General features: G+C 54.8%; 1 protein-coding gene across 6 annotated transcripts in view; it reads left to right on the top strand.

Annotated features, from left to right (window-relative positions):
- Positions 1-10,868, top strand: part of DBF4B (DBF4B-CDC7 kinase regulatory subunit) — a 31,468-nt gene extending 20,600 nt beyond the window's left edge. For 5 of the 6 annotated variants that reach the window (XM_074343301.1, XM_074343302.1, XM_045520001.2 and 2 more), the window contains 6 exons: positions 1,300-1,333; positions 2,812-2,857; positions 4,983-5,099; positions 7,551-7,659; positions 7,810-7,934; positions 8,798-10,868. In XM_074343301.1, coding sequence (XP_074199402.1) covers positions 1,300-1,333; positions 2,812-2,857; positions 4,983-5,099; positions 7,551-7,659; positions 7,810-7,934; positions 8,798-9,662 — 1,296 coding nt within the window. In that variant the 3' untranslated portion in view covers positions 9,663-10,868. The remainder of the gene's footprint in view (positions 1-1,299; positions 1,334-2,811; positions 2,858-4,982; positions 5,100-7,550; positions 7,660-7,809; positions 7,935-8,797) is intronic. The other variant, XM_074343304.1, reaches the window with a different exon arrangement.
- Positions 10,869-16,125: the final 5,257 nt, after the last annotated feature.

Here is a 16,125-nt window from a genome sequence, read left to right as displayed (position 1 = left end):
TGGCCCGGCAGTGAGCCTGCAGATTGCATGGGTGGTGCCAGGTGTTGGGGTTTGAAATAGCTGCCATTTTCCAAATTCTTGTTTGGCTTTTCCTTCTTTTGCTGGAGTTAGAACTGTGTGTACCTCATCAAGAGAGCCCAGGCTGATTTAAAGCCACAGGGTCTTTGCCCAGCCTGAGTCTGAGGACCCTACAGGTCTCTTGGGAGCACAACCAACAGTGGTAGATCCACACCAGATGGAGTGCTCAGCCTCGGCGCCCCTTGTGCCACACCCTCTGGTCTCGGTGTCTCTGGGGTTCTGCTGCTGAATAGATCCACATTGCTCACAGTTGAGAAAAGTATATAGTGAAAGTCTCTTTCCCCCCCAGCTCTGGTTCCCCAGCCGCTAAGCCTGAGGTGGACTGTTTCCCAGTTAGCCCTCCAGGACGCCAAGCATCTACCAGCAGATGTGTCAAAAGCCCCCTTCTATGCAATTGCACAGTATTTTTACCTTGCTTTGTTCATTTAATAATCTCTTTTGTAGATACTTGGGAGTCTTTTGGAGCAAGTTCTGGGTGCAGCCTGCCAATAGGCGAGGGGATGTGGAAGGCTTCTCGGGGCCGTGTCTACCGTGGCAGTGTGGCCTGGAGGACAGTCTGGAACCTCCTCGGGCCCAGAGGCACAGTCCCAATCAGGCCTCTCTGGATCCCTTTTCCTACCCATGCCCTCTGAGCTCTAACTGATTTTCTTAAAATTTGTTCCATTTGGTTTTTTATATTAGCCTTGTTTGACCTTGGCCTAAAAGTTGGCTTTAACCAACAGAGTCAGGGGCCGCAGGATAGGGCACCAAAAAGCAAAAGCCGTTGTCTTCACCTCGTCCTGTCTGCCGCCCTGGGAAGGCAGCCGCGCCTAGAAAACACAGGCTGCCATTAGTGAGCGCCTGCTCTGCATCGGGTCTGCTACCTGCTTGAACTTCACCTGTGCCACAGCTGAGGCATTAGGCGGGAACTCTGCACAGCACAGGTGGCATGGCTCCACCCTTGCCCAGGCCTGCGGGGCTCCCCAGCCCTTGCTCTTTGCTCCATCTTGCAGTCCCTGCACAAGGTCAGCTGCCGTTGAGATTCATGCACAGAGCTCCCCTCGCATCAAGTCCTTGGGGAGACAGAGGGAGCCGTGGCACTCAGGTCTGCTGCAGCTCAGGGTCCAGCCAACAGCAGAAAACAAAGTGGGGCAGACTCGCAGCAGCTCGGCTCACCAGGCCCTGTTCCTCAACCCCTCCCGGCTTCCTCACATCCTTAACCTAGTTTCCCTTTCCATTTAGGGAAAATGTCCAACAGAGTCAAGAACACGGAAAGGTCAGTGCAATAGCTTTTCCTCATCTAATTGCCATCCCTCCCTCCCTAAATGCTTCCCCATGTCTCCCTCTGTGGCAGCATCTGCTCACTTTTCTGCGGCAGGAAGCGAGTCCAGGTTGTGTTGCCCCATCGTGTTTCCAGGGCCTGGGCTTCGGAGAGAAGAGCGGCAGGAGAGGGGCCTCCGCGATCAAGTCCAGGACTGCTGGGCCAGGCCCTCTTCTTCGAGCTGAGACCTCATGCAGTCACTCTGGCTCCTGCATCCTCTGGCTGTTCCTGGGCACTGATCAAAGTTCAGCATCCTTTTCCTTCTGATTCAGGAGCAGTTGGGGTGGGCAGTTTGACAGCTGCCTACCCCTTTCAGAAATGCCAGACTTCCCTGAAATTGACAAACAGGCAGATTGATGGGCCCGGCTCCCAGCTCCTCTTGGACAGCAGGAGAGTTTCTCCCCCTGGATGCTTCTCCCAAAGATGCTCTTTAAGTGGCATTTATTCGTGCACAAGCAGGAGCTAAGAAAAGTTACTTGGCACCTCTTGTGTTTGAAATTCAAGGAAATCTATAGGGGAATTGATTTTAATCACCGTCTCAGTTAATTAAAAAGACAAGAAGTTGTCCCAAAAAAGTAATTAATGGGAGCTGCTGCTGTGCAGGGAGAAAGGCTGCTTTTTACTGGGGCGCAGGTGGCCTTGAGCGGGTCTGAGAGCTGAAAGGCTTCGGCCTCTTTGGGGATCTGGTGACTGTTCTGCCCAGGCTTCCAGTGCCTTGGCTGCCCCCTTGACAGGACTTCTGGTCATTGTGGGAAGGCAGAAGTGGTTTATAATGCCTTAGAGAGTCTGTAAACCATGCAGATAGCCAGCTAGTAGGGGATGAATCTCTTGATTAATTGACTCCAAATTTATCTTCCCAGCACCCCTCTGCCCTATTTTTTTTCAAGAACCAGATTTCGATTTTGATTTTTTTTTTTTACCCTCCTTCTGCTAAGACCTCTAAACACTCTTTAACTCTCTTCCTCACTTCTCCTTCCCCCCAAGAAACCTAGAGTTCTTGTAGAGAACCCTGTCCAGGAACCATTCTCAGGCCCCTCGGATTCTGAGACACCAGGAGTCAAGGTCTGGGAAGGAGCTGAGGCTTTTAGTAGAAACCAACAGGGGCTGGGGTTTCTCCCACCCAGCCTGGTTTCTAATGGTCGGTTGACAGCCTCCAGAACCCACATGCAGGAGGCTGAGGGCACACTGAGGACCCCAGGCACCCTGCACCCTCCCCACAAATAGGGACCCCTTTCTCCCCAGGTTGAGGCTGGAGGAGATGGGAGTGGGTGCCTCACCCCTGCAAATGGAAAGGTGCATCTTGGGGCAATGAATGTTCTAGCCCTGAGAGGCTCTTAGGCTTTGGCAGACTCTAGCCTCGGCCCTTCCTGTGTGTCGAGCCCGGGCCAATGCCAGGGCAGACAGACAGCTCACTTGTGCCTTCTTCCTTCCAGTGGCCAGACTGAAGGCACCGTTCCTCAAAGTCGAAGATGAGAGCAGGTGAGGGGGCCACAGACCCACGTGGAGGAGAGGTACTCGGGGCCCCACACTGACACGGGGACACGGAGCCCTCCAGCCCTACGCTTTTGTCTTCCCCAGAAGCCACTTTATCCCCCTGTCATGGAGAAGTCACACAGGTCAGGAGGAGCTTCTGCAGGTGCCGTGCCCAGCTGGCATTCCTCAGTCATGAGCCACAGGTTAATGACCCTGTGTGTGAATCCCCTCCTTTTCACACTCTGCTTTTATGTGCTCTTGGTGTCCCATCCAGACAGTTTTACTCCTCGATTCCCCCTAGGTGTCCGCTGACACTACCAAATCGTTGCCGGCCCCAGGCCAGTGCTAGTACAGCCTTGGCTGAAGTGAGGATGTTTGGGGTGATACTGGGGTTCCCTTGTCAGATCACCCTGTCTTTGATGAAGCCTTTCTGTTTTGCTCTGTAAAACCCTTTCCTGGTACATGTTACCTCAGGACAACCCTGGGTAAAACTAGCCTGAGAGTCCATCCTCTTCCTAGTGGGGAAACAACGGAGGTCAGAAATTAAGGAACTTGGACCTGTCCACTTTGCTAATGAGTCTTGGCCGGAGGCTAGAATCCACATCTTGCCTGGAGCCCTCTCCACTCTGCCCTGGCCCCGCCCCATGAGGGCCCTTCTTACCTAGAGCAGGAAGGTCTCGTTGATGATAACTCGATGGGCTATTGGCCAACTGGGTTACCACTGACTCTTAAGTAAGTGCTAGGTCAAAAGTCTGAGAATCGAGAAATACCTCAAAATTAAAAGTTGTTTAAGAGAAAAAGCCCACGTGTACCCAGCAGAGACTCCTGAGACCAGAATTCTCTGTGTCCCTCAGCCTCAGGCAGGCCAGCTAAAGACCTAGCCTCAGGAGCCTGGCATGCCTGCCCGTCCTCCAGATGGCTCCTGCACATGGTACAGAGTTGGCTCTGGTGCCCCAAAGCAAGTAGAAAGAACGCAGGGATGGAATGAGGTCCCGTCTTCTCTAGTTCCAGTGGGATGTCCTTCAGACTCAGCCCCTTCACAACCAGCTAAGTACAAGTATCATGACTCACACACAGTGGCTGAGACGCCACCAGTGCCTCAGTATCTCCGCACACGGCGGGCACAGGCTGTTACCGGAGTTGCAGGGGCAGTGTGCTGTGTGCCTCTGGCATCACCGGCAAGACCAAGCAGAGCTGAACCTTATGATCCTTTTTACATGCTGTTCTGAAGCAGGTGCCCTTCGAAGCCCAATAGAGCCTGACCAGCGTCAACTTTCCAGCCACCTAAGCAGGAACAAAACAACAAGGAGAAGGACAAAAGGGTGGGACCGGGGCTGTGAAGGGCACCTCCTCCTTCAGAGTCCAAGAAGACTCATTTGTTAACTCAGTCCTGAGGCCGCAGGGCTCTCACTGTGCCCCCCAGGGACCAAGGTCTGCGCTCTCCCCCTGCACTGGCCACTGAAGCCAGACATGGTGTGCCTGGCACCCCCGTCTGCGGGGTTTGCTGAGTATCCAGAAATCACCAGATCTGGCTCTGAAAGTCTTGAATGTGAGCAACTTGAAGCAAACCACCGAACCACTCAGTTCGGGTCTGACTCTCCAGAACCTTCACTACGCCTCTTTTCCGGTCAGAATACTAGAGAACCAGCCCAGAGCAAAAATGTTCCTCTTCGTGGAACAGGAAGGTTACTGTTCTGGTTTAAACATTCTTGCATTTAGATTCTGCCAGACTAGAGTCCTCAGACGTCGTTTTGAGGGCCGAGATCCGGAGTCAGGAGGCGTGGCTTCCCATCTGGACTTGGCCACTTGCTGGTCGTGCGTGAGCCCTTGGGCAAGTCCCAGAACCTTGTGGGCTTCGTTTCTTCTTTTATAAAATGGGGTAACACCAGTGTTCCCCTCAGCTCGGCGGGTAGCTACAGGGTCCAGGGGAGCAGCGAAGGTTTGGAAAATGGAGAGAACATAAGTATTCTTTTAATCCAGCAAGATAGATGAGAGCACTGTTCTAGAATTTAAAAGGTGGGCAGGTGAGAATCTGCTTTATCAGGATTGGAATTCTAGGGAATCGGGCTGGCCCCCCTTCCTCATCCTTCCCCTTCCCCACGGTACTCAAAGTGGAAGTTTTCTGTTTCAGGAAGTTTCGTCCTTTCCACCATCAGTTTAAATCCTTTCCTGAAATTTCTTTTCTGGGACCCAAAGACACAAGTCCCTTTGAGGCCCCGACAACTCCGGGCAGCTCACACCATACCAGGTGGGTCTTTCTGGTTCCTGAGTACCAGGGGCTGGGTACCGGCCAGAGTCCTCCCCGTCAGGGGCCTGCTGGTCAGATTGGGGAATGGCCATGTGTTAGCTCCTTAGGCAAAGTCTATTCTGGGAACTTCGCCCAGAGAAGAGAGACACTGGAAGTGCTCATCCGTTTCATTCGCTGTTCTCCATCCATACTGTAGGATTTGACTGGTGTCCAGAGGGTGACAGGCTGGTTTCTGAAACTCAGATTATAGATCACCTTCATCAGAGTTTCCTCGGGTCCCATTAAAAATGCAGGTTCCTGAACTCCACACCTACAGAATCACAGTCTCTGGTGCTGGAACCCCCAAAGCTGCACATACACAGGCTCCCCGAATGAGTTCAGTGCATGTCAAAGTTTGAGGCCTTTCAAGCTAAACGTATGGGGCGGGGGACCTGAGGTGCCTGCTGCACTAGGTGGCCCAAAGTGGCCTGTAGGCTGACTGGTGCTCCTACTCTACAGACCTGTGAGAATTTGAAGCTTCACCGACCAAAGCACAGAAGGAACGCAGCTCAGGTGATGGACTAGACGCCTTCTCAGACCCTTTCTAACTTAGGGGCCACAGGGTTAGTTCACAGACCAGGAGACTTGAACGGGGCAGACACTCAGCCCAAGAGTCCCCAGGGCCAAGGAGGGCCTGTGGGTTCCACTGGTAGATGAGGGCCATGGGGTCAGGAAATAGTGCAAATAGGAAAAACAGAAATGGAGTGTGGCAGTGGATGGAGAGGGGAGGAGGGAAAGACAGGCTGAGGTGAAGTCCAGGTGCCCCTCATTCCTTTCCTGGAAGGCACAAGGGGTCAAGAGCAGTAGCCAGGAGGCCGCCCAGGTGCACGGCTGGGGGTGGCCCTGGGGTGGCAGAGGAGCTGAGAGGTTGTAAGGGGAAGACAGTGAAGCAGTGAAGCTTTGGTGACCACGTGTGAGGAACAGAGGGTTGGCCCAGGGTTCTGGGGCAGGGGGTGTGTAGAAAATCTGCGGGAGGAAATGTTCAATTTTTTTAAATTTCAAAATCATTATTATATTTTGGTTCAAAATTTAAGAGTTACAAAGAGTTTAAAGTGAAAAGTCTGTTATCTTACACCCAGCCTTCATTCTCCAGGTCGAGTCTCCAGAGAGACTGTGTGTGTACAGAGGCGCATTGTGTGCCCTCGTTCCCTCTTCTCACAAAGAGTAGCATGATATTCACTGTGCTGGATCTTACTTTTTCCACTTAACACATCTTAGATTAATTTATTATTAGCACCTAAAGGGCTTCTTCATTCCCTTGAATGGCTGCAGGGTATCCCATGGTATGGAGTTACCGTATTTTATTTAACAGATGCGTAGATGATTTCCAGTCTTTTGCTATTCTAAACAATGCTGTAGTGAATAGCCTTGTTCAGAGTAAATTTATGATCATTCAAGTATATTTGCAGAGGAAATTCCTGAAAGTGGAAATGCTGGGTCAAAGGGTGCCCATATTTATAATTTTGAGAAAGGCGGCCAAATTACTCTTCATGGAGGTGATGCCAGTGTACACTGTCACCCGCACTGGACCAGAGCCTGTTTCCCCATCCCCTTGGCTAATACTGTGAGCTGTCAGAATTGTTGACTTAGGCCAATTTGATAGGTTAAAAACCATATCTCAGCATAATTGTAATTTTCCTTTTTTCTCTTTATGAATGAGGTTAAGTATGTTTTCATATGTTTGATCATTTGAATCTCTTTCTGCGTGAAACTTCGTCATAGCCTTTGCCCATTTTTCTATTCAGTTATTGATCACTAATTGATTTGTAAGGAGCCCTTTGTGTTTCAAGGAAATGAGCCCTTTCCCATGTTATTAGTTATAAATATCCCCCCCCCCAGTTTGTGGTTTGTCTTTTAACTTTGCTTATGATTTCTGCCAAGCAGATGTTTTTTTAAATTGCATGTAGTTGAATTTATCTGCTTTTTTCTACATTTTCTGGGTTTTGTGTCACTTTGAAAGTCCTTAGGGGAATATTTTGGACCTGTTGAGTTGGCTCAGCCAAATAGCAATGCCCTATGGGCTGTTAAAAATACAGAACTGAAATTCAGATGAGAAGTCAGGTTTCAGAAAGATATGAAAGTCCTCAGTGAAGGCGCAGCTGTGCAGGTCAAATGAACGTGGGCTTGTGTGTGAGCTCAGCCCTGGAACGTCCTCAGGGATTCTTGCTGCCGCTCGTCCCCCCACGCTCACCTGTGGTTTGAGATGTGTGGGCTGGGAGAGGACGGAGCTAGGACAGGGGGCCCACAGGGTGGTCTCGCCTTCCTTGCTGCCTCTCCTGCCACCCTTGGACGAGTGGCACCAAGTGTAGGCAGGCTAGCCTGTGCCTGCCCGGCTCTGGCCATTTTGGTCCATCCCCTCCCTGGCCTGGGCTCCAGCAGTGACAACTCTTCCTCTCCGTGTGCCCTCCCCAGAGAAGCCAGGGACCGGGAGCCAAGCCCACAATCAGCCGCCCGCACAGTGCCCCGGAGGAAGAAAGGCTACTGTGAGTGCTGCCAGGAGGCCTTTGAGGAGCTGCACAGGGTGAGCTCCTTCCCCACCACACAGCTGCTCACAGACTGTCCCATGAGAGCCTGTCCCACCCAGTCTCTCCACCCTGGTGAGGCTGGCTGGTCTGCTTGCGTCCCACCTGGCCTGGTCTAATGCCCTGTGCCTCCTCTCACCCCCGGGCAGCATCTTCAAAGCCCCCAGCACCGGGGTTTTGCCCTGGAAGCCCATTCATATGCTGAAGTCGATTGGATCATCGCCCAACTCAGCCACAGCTTTGCAGACATCCCCTTCCAGGCCAGCCTCCCTGGGTAAGCGCCACCTGCCACCCTGCCACGGGTGGTGGGCACACCCGCCTTTCCACCTGTCCTGCTGTCGCCCTCTCTAGGTGGGGAATAACCCTCAGGTAGGCAAGAGCAGGGACCAGGCTATGGCATCCCTGTCTTTCTCCTTCCTTCCCTTTCTTTCCCACCATCTTCTGTCCTGTTGGTTTTGGTGGTGTCGGGATAAGAGGAAGACCTCCGAGGCTTCAGCTGATCAGGATGGGCCCAGGCCAGAGCGTGGCTCCCTTTAGAACTCAGAGGCATCACCACAGTTGAGGGAGCAGGGGGAGCATTGCAGCAGCTCCGGTCCTGGCATGTGTCTGGTCTCATGCCTCTCTGGCCTTCTGGAAGCGGGGAGGGGGATTCCTGAGTCCTTCCCCGGGTCTTTCTGCTTCTCTAGAATTTTACCCCCAGGAAGGATTGCAGGGGATTCAGTGGAATCCCAGGGCACTCTGAGCCCCAACTTCCCCCTGGTGCCCACTAAGGAGCTGTGGCTTCACCTTCCACCCCAAGTCTCCACCTCAGGGAGCCTCCCTGGGCTCAGCTTGGCCAGCCAGGATCTGTGCTGCTTTCTCCAGCCACCAAAGGGCACAGCCTCCTCTGTGAAGTTATTAAATGGAACAGCCTCTAACCTGTTCCTCTGGCCAGCCCTGACCACAGGCTGCAGAACCAAGAACCACAGGGCCTCCGAATGGGCAGCTCTCTTCGGCTCACCAGAGCCTGGAAGGGCAGCACCGCACGTGCCCTGCCCCACCTCCACCCTCAGCCTCAGCCCCGCTCGGGAGGATCCCAACTTGCCACCTGCTCTTGAGTTGCACCCTTTGGCCCACTGGGTGTTTTTGTTCCCACAGGCAGTCAGGCTCCCTGGCTTCAGATTGTGACCATCTGTGCCCTGAGACTCTGCCTCCCAACCAGCCCTCCCATCCCAGGACAGCATCTCCCAGGAGGAGGAAGGAAGATGATCGCCAGGCCCCAGGTGCCCCAGAGCAGGATGGCACAGTGGGCGACACACAGGCACCAGCTGAACCTGTGGAGGCTGGCAAGACACCTGGACCACCAGCAAGCTGCCAGGAGCCAGAGGAGTTGGCTGATGTCTTTGTGGACCCCTCAGGAACACCTGCTTACCAGTGCCTCTTGACCAGCTCTGGGTTTACCGAACTCTCCTCAGGCTCAGACCTGGCACTTGTTGGCCACAAGCGGAAGATTCAGTTTCCCAGTGGTAATGCCGAGAAAAGGCCACAGGCCTCATTCTTTGTCCCAAGAGCCCCCAGCCCCTGTGGCACCAGGACAACTAATGGCAAGCATCTTCTCTCCCTTCTGCTTCCAGGCCATGAGCCTAGGCCTCTGGCCTCCCTCCAGCCCTTGTGCCACCCACAGACCTGCCTCTCCCTCCCAGGCTCCTTACCTGGGCTGCCCCCAGGATCTAAGGAATCTGAGTGTGCCGCCGCTGGCCCTATCTCCCAGAAGACTGACCAGCTTCCCAGCTGCCCCACAGCCCCAGGCCAGCTGTCAGGCCACCTGCAGACAGCTGCGGGCACACAGACCCCAGGGGGATCTGCAGAGAGCCAATCTACCTCTCTCCCTTACCCTCTGCCAGCCAGCGGGGGAGCCAGCTGCTCCCGATGGCTCTGGGCCCCCCAGCCTCTCCCAGTCCCCTGCCTCCCTGTCTCCCAGCCCCAACCCCAGCCCAGCGCCAGCAGAGAACTGCTCCTGTGAGTCCCCCTAGGCATGCAGCTCTGGGGCCAGACAGGTCCCAACTCGAGGGCTGGATACACAGATCCAACCAAGTTAGAGCTCTGCTGAGTGCCGCACACCCAGCAGGGCTGACCAGACAAGGAGAAGCAGCGTCCGGGGCCTTGGCCTTTGAAGTCCAAGTGAACAGCTGTGGTCATAGCCAAACTCTGTGGGGTTGACCAAGCTGGTCCTCACATCCTCTGGATCTTCACTGGGACCAAGAGAGTCTGGGCAGAGGACTGCCCTCTCCCCTCACTCCAGCTATGGTCCTGACCAGAAGGCAGTCTACAATGGGCTTGTCCAGCCATGGCCAGCTGCCCATGCCAGGAGGCAGAGGCAAGGTTGGCATAGGGAGGGACCACAAAGAAGCTGGAGCCGCAGGAGCCCTGGCCTGGCTTCCTGTCCCTCTGCAGGCACTTGCTCTGCAGAGCAAAGAGGGTTCGTTGTTGGTGGTGTTCCCCGCCCCCACCCCCAGCCTCCTTTCCCACCAGCATGTGGCTCTCCTGCTTTCTGAAATGCCTGTGTGTTGTCCCCTCCCCCAGCCCCCCACGCTCTGCACACAGATCCTCAGGAACATATGAAGCAGAGGAGGGGCTCGGCTGCGCCACTTCCAGAGCTCCCTTCCCACTGCACTTAGTAGGGGCCCAGCACTGACTTCTCTGAGCCCAGGATGTGGCCAGAGCCGCCTTCAGGGACCCCTCTCAGCTCTTCCCTGTGGCCTCAGCCCTGGCTGCCCACCCAGAGTTCTGTTCAGGGTCAGTGGCTCACCTGCCAACTTCTGCATCACCCTCTTCCCTCCCTCCTTCCCCCAGGACCTCCCCCCTCCTTTCTTTCAGCCAAGCCATTAATCTGGAGACAGAGATGGGTTTGCTATTGATTCTCTGACCACTTTTTTTTTTATTACTACATTTTGTACTGTGGTTCCTCTCACCCGTCTCTGCCTCTGTGTGTTTGTCTCTTTAAATGCTGAAGCTACCAGAAGCCTGGTGCTATTCTGTGTCTCATTTTGGAGGAAGAAAGCGGGGCCTAGCTGCTGGTGAAGACCTGGGTTGTTAGTTTGGAAATAGAGCAACTATGCGTACAACCTTCAAGGAGGTCATGTTTGGCCTTTTTATGCCATCCTGTTAAGTTTCACAATTAATCTTGGTCTAGGAAATGTAAATAAATTTGTTAATAACAAATAGCAAAGAGATGGGGCTGGAGTGCAGTGTGTCGGGCCTTGATCTGCCCTCCAGGGACCCAAGCAGATACGGACAGAATAACTGGGTTGCAGGATGGGAGCCTCCTGTGAGTGGGAGAGTGTGTGTGGGTGCCGCCAGCCTCTGCCGGCCCAGTCTCCCCAGGTCACCCACTGACTGCTGCCCACTGAGCAGTCACCTAGAGAGGGCATGCTTGCCACCCACTCCCAAGGAAATGTCTTTGCCCTAACAAAGGTTCTGCTCTGGGCCCTCTTCCCTTCCCCAGGTCCCAAACAATGGCTTCCTTCTGGGCCCTGATTGGTGTATCCCTTTCCTTTCGTGGCAAAAGGGGATGCCTTGTCCCCCGGTGCCTTTCCCATATCTCTGCTACTCTGGGTGAAAAGCTCCCCCCCGCCCTTTACTCAGACCTCTGATATCCTCATGTGCTGTTCACCCAAAGACTGATGCACCAGGTTCTGACACCTGCATCACTGTCTGCCCAGGACCTCACAGTTGACTGTGTGGCTGTCCCCTCCCATCTCAACAGCTGTGACCTTGGAGAGGTCAAGCCCTGAGACTCTTATCTCTCCACAGCCACATCTGTGTTCTGGTCTCCAGGATATAAGTTGAGAGAGGAACCCAGAATACCTGAGACTGGACCCAGGACAGGTAGGTACTGCTTGACATAAATTAGGCCCCTTGGTGGCCCCTCCACATGGGGACTGTTCAGACCTCCTTCCACAGCCTCCCTCAGCAGATGACTTTGACTCAGACTCACCAGGCACTGCCTCATCCTGCTCTCAGTCCCCCTTCAACATCTGATTCTCAAAGGATGCACTGTCCTTCCTCCCTGCGCTCTCATCAGTTTCTTCCTCAGATTTACCGCCTCTCCTTCCCTCTGCCCAAAAACTCCATCCTGGAAACACTTGGATTGATTCAGCAGCTTGAAGAAAGCTCACTCCTGTTCTCTGGCTACTTCCTGTGGTCTATAGCCTCTACCTCCATGCCCGAACCTCCTTCCAAACCTCCGCGGTGGCTCTGCCTGAAGATTAGCCCATACAAGGTCACCAGATAACCTGATAATGACCAAAGTCAGGTTCCTTTTCTCCTTTTCCACTGTGTTGAAACGTAGCTCCCTGGCTCCCCGGTGACCCTACGTGAGCGTGGTTGCCGTCCCTCCCCCAGCCTCTGCCCTCTGGAGCATGAGTACTGGTTCACCACCAAACTTGGGTGTCTGCCCTGAGCTTGCATGAACCCCCCAGCCCTCACTGCCTCCCCAGACATGGGCCTGGGACCTTGTTCTCACCTCCGTGCTCTGGTTCTATCACTTAATTGGTAGCTCCAGCTCTGACTCCCTTCTGAATTCTAGTCCTCACCTGTGCTGGGTGGGAAGGAGCTCCAGCTGCACGCAACCCACACTGTCACTTTGGGTAAGTCCCTTTACTACTCTGGACCTCAGTTTCCTTATCTTTAAGTGAGGGGCTTCTTTTGAGATGATTTCAAGGGTCCTTCCTCCAATAATAAAATGCCCTGACCTACGAAGCCCTGATATCCCCCCTGTCCTGCTGCCACTACAGAGGGACCAACCTAGGACTCCTCCCTCCTCTGAGGCTGGCTTCCCTGCCTGCTTCATCACATGATTCTCCTGTACTCTGACTCCTCAGCCACGCCATCCAGTCCTGTTCCCTTGTCCTGCTGACCACCCTCCCCTTACACCCACCCTGGCCCCCCATCCTCGAGGACACCCGAGTGCCCACTCTGCAAGGCATGGCTTCCATATTCTCCCTGAACCCTGGAAGGTAAGCCTTCAGGCAATGGAGGCTTGAGTTCAAATTCGGATCCTGCCACTTTATGACCTTTGGCAAACTCCTGAAAGTGAGTTTTCTTAATCTGAAAAATAGAGGAATTAGTCATTGCCATCCCACTAGGAAGCCAGAATTAAGTCATATGTCAGTGAGGTGCTTGGCACAGAGCTTGGCACGCTGTAAACACTCAACAAACAACATTATTACAGCCCCCTCAACACACACCTGTGAGACCTCCCTTCTAGACACTTCGAGAGAGCAGATTTTCACTAACCTCCCACTTGTGACAGCTCTCTGACCCACAGCCCCATCTCCAGTGTAACTTTGTGGATGAAGCTGGAGACACCCCATCCCTGGGGCCCCCCACTTTCCAACAGCTGGTTCCCCAGAACTCCAGGAGGAGCCCTTGCATGGGAGAGGAGGGGCAGGGGGGTGGGCATGTTCTTGGACCCCTGGGGGCATGACTGCATTTGTGCATCGTGCACCCCTAAAAGGATGGGTGTCCCCAGGGTTCTGGCATCCCAGGTGCCTCCAACTCCTCCCTGAGGCCAGGCCTCAGAACTTCAAAGATTAAAGGAGGGGCCACTCAGACAACTGAGAGGAGGAACATGAGGCCTCCCTTGGAGGGATATTTGGATGACAAGAGTGGTCCTCTCCTGGTGGACAGGACAGGGTGCAGGGTGGAACCTGGGAGGAAGCAGAGTGAACATCTTATTCCAATGCTGCAGGGTGTTCCCTGCTCCCCACCCCTCAACATCATGTCATCAGGCACAGTCTCCCCATGTGTGAGAGGTCTCCAAGGCCCCCAAGCCATAAAAGAGTCCTTTGATTCCTGGACAAGGGCCAGGAAGCTGGTTTTCTCCTCAGCACCATAAGGACAACGTGGACAGCGGGAGCCCAGGGTGAGTGCGCCCTTCTGTCACCAGGACAGCTCTGAGCGCCTGAGGCTTGTCCACTCGTTTATCCCCCCAGCAGCACTGTGGGGAGGACTTTTTAACCCCTATTTCACAGATAAGGCAACTGAAGCTCAGAGAGGTTGAGAGACTTGCTCAAGGTCACACAGCTGTGAACCCAGGACTGAGACCCCAGTGGGTTGCCTGGACCTCTGAGTCCTGCTCCTCACAGACTAGGCAAGGGGGCCTGGACAATCTCCGTTGGCAAGAATCACCGCCCACCACACCCCGGGTCGGGGACAGCTGACACCCCTCCCTTACCTGCAGCTGCCGGGAAGAGGTCTTCACTCCGCATCAGCCCAGCCTGGCCCCCTTGCAGGAAAATGTGAGGGGAAAACTGGCTGAAAGGCAAGAAGAACTGGGCAGGGACGGAAGCCCCAGTCAGGTGCTCCTGAGGCAGGGCTGGGGGTAGGGACGGAGCCTAACAGCTCCCTCAGAGGGTGTCCCTGAGGGTGGCATTAAGACAGAAGGAACAGTGGCCACCAATCTCTGATTTCTTCCTCGTGGGGGAAGCAAGTGATGGGCAGAAGGGACCACAGGAGCCCATCATCGCCATGGGGCTAGGGTGGGCATTCCCTGAAGGAAACCCCTGTCTGAGGATGAGACATGGTTGCTGCCCTCAGAGAGCCCCCATTTTGAGGAGAGGCTTCTACAGTCCCCAACAGGAGGGAAGATAGGTGAGGGATGTGAGGCAAGCTTCCTGCTCAGGAGAGGCGTGCAGCTTGTATTAGTCCTGACACGGAGGACAAGATGGGGAGGTGGGGACTGAGGTGTGGTCAAGGGAAGGTCAAGATGTCCAGCTGGGCCTGCTTGGTGTTGAGAAACCAGGGAGATAAAGGGATGCTGGGGGCCACTGGGCCCTTTGATGAGCCTCAGTGGAGCTGGCCCAGAATGCCACCAGAGATGTGTCACTCGGGGCCAGGAAGATCTCCCCAACATGAAGCCCAAGGAGCCAGGGCCACAGAAATGGTAGGAATGTGCCTCAGCTGAGGAGGACTAGGGCCACTGGTAGGGCTCTCTGTGTGGTCTTGGGCATGTTGGAGGGGATCCAGACTTGCATAGGCCCAGGGCCCTCCACTGTGAAATGACAAACCCCACCTACCCTGGGGGGCACACCAGGTCAAGACTCAGTGACATGAGCCTGTAACATGGCAATGGTAGGGCAGGACCAGCTTACCCTTGTGTTTGTGGTGCCAAACGGGAGGGGTGAAGGGATGAGATAGATGGGCCAGTCCCTTCCAGGTCCCAGATCCCAGATAGAAGGCAGAGGTAAGGATGGGGGTGCCAGGGAGGAGAGGGACCCTGGAGTATGGGATGCACCTCTCCCTGATCAGCTGTTTGACTTTGGGAAGGGTTCCCAAGTTGTCTCTAGAGTGAAGGAACAATTGGCTCAGCCTCGCTGAGCATCTGGGTCTGTAATGGCAGGTGGCTGAAGTGGAGGGGGGAGTCATCCCATTCCCAGCATTGATGTCAGCGCCTCCTGGGAAATCGCCTTCTCACCTCTCCTGGGCCTAAAATAGAGCTGGGGGGGCCTGTCACAAGCCAGAGGCAGCTCCCTCCCCGGCAGAGGCCCTGGGTCCCTGAGGAAGCAGAGGACCCAGCGAAGGGATCCCTGCCTCCACTCTTGCTCCTCAGTGATTTGTGGTCTCCCAGTGTGGGTGCGAGGATGCTCTGGCCTGGGGCACAAGGTCAAGGTGAGGCCTCCCCATTGGTGCCCATGCCTTGCCACATCCTAACCCATCTCAGGTCTCTGACTCTTGGGATCCCTAGCAGGGGTCAGAGATCCCAGCCCCCAGAGTGCGGACCCATCTTGCTTAGGAGCCTGGGGGCTGGGCTAGGGGCCCAGCTGGAGAGATAGGTTAGGAGGCCAGACAGTCTGCAGACAGGGCAACCTAGTCTGGCAGAGAGGGGAAGCTGGGGGCTCAAGAGGAATCTTCTGCTCAAAGATTTGGGTTGGCAAGGGAGGGGCAGAAATGGGCATACTAACCACATGTAAATTACCTGGCTAATTTATGTATTTAGAGGAAAGTATTGGGGTGCCCCATAGAGGGGAGGCTAACCCCATCCGGTGACAGCAATCCCTGAAGTCCTCCTAGAGGCAGAAGGCATCATTCACCCAGAGAAGCCTGCAGGATGGAAAGAGGTCTAGACCGAGGGTGTGAGAGGACTCCGCAGTGCCCTGCTCCGCCGCAGGTGGGCGAAAGAGCCCAAAGGCGCGGAGCCAGCTGTTAACCACGAAAGCCCCAGCTCCTCGCTTCCGTCCCTGGTCCCACAGCCTTGGTGGGGCTGGGTCGGGCAGCCCCGTTCTGGGTACGAAACGGGAGGGGTGAACCCGGGCGTGGTAGCCACGCCCCCGCACCACTATCGCGCGGGTCCCCTAAAGGGCCATCACCGGCTCAGAGCCCGGGGGGTCCCTCTACCCTGACTCCCTCCCCCTCTCCCCTTACGAATCGACCGGTTGGAGCTCCCCAAGCAAGGGCGGCCGAGGAGGGGACCGCGAGGTGGACGC

This window comes from Camelus bactrianus, chromosome 16 (assembly GCF_048773025.1).
Source record: "Camelus bactrianus isolate YW-2024 breed Bactrian camel chromosome 16, ASM4877302v1, whole genome shotgun sequence".
Classification (NCBI taxonomy): domain Eukaryota; kingdom Metazoa; phylum Chordata; class Mammalia; order Artiodactyla; family Camelidae; genus Camelus; species Camelus bactrianus.
This window is presented reverse-complemented; position numbering and strand designations above follow the sequence as displayed.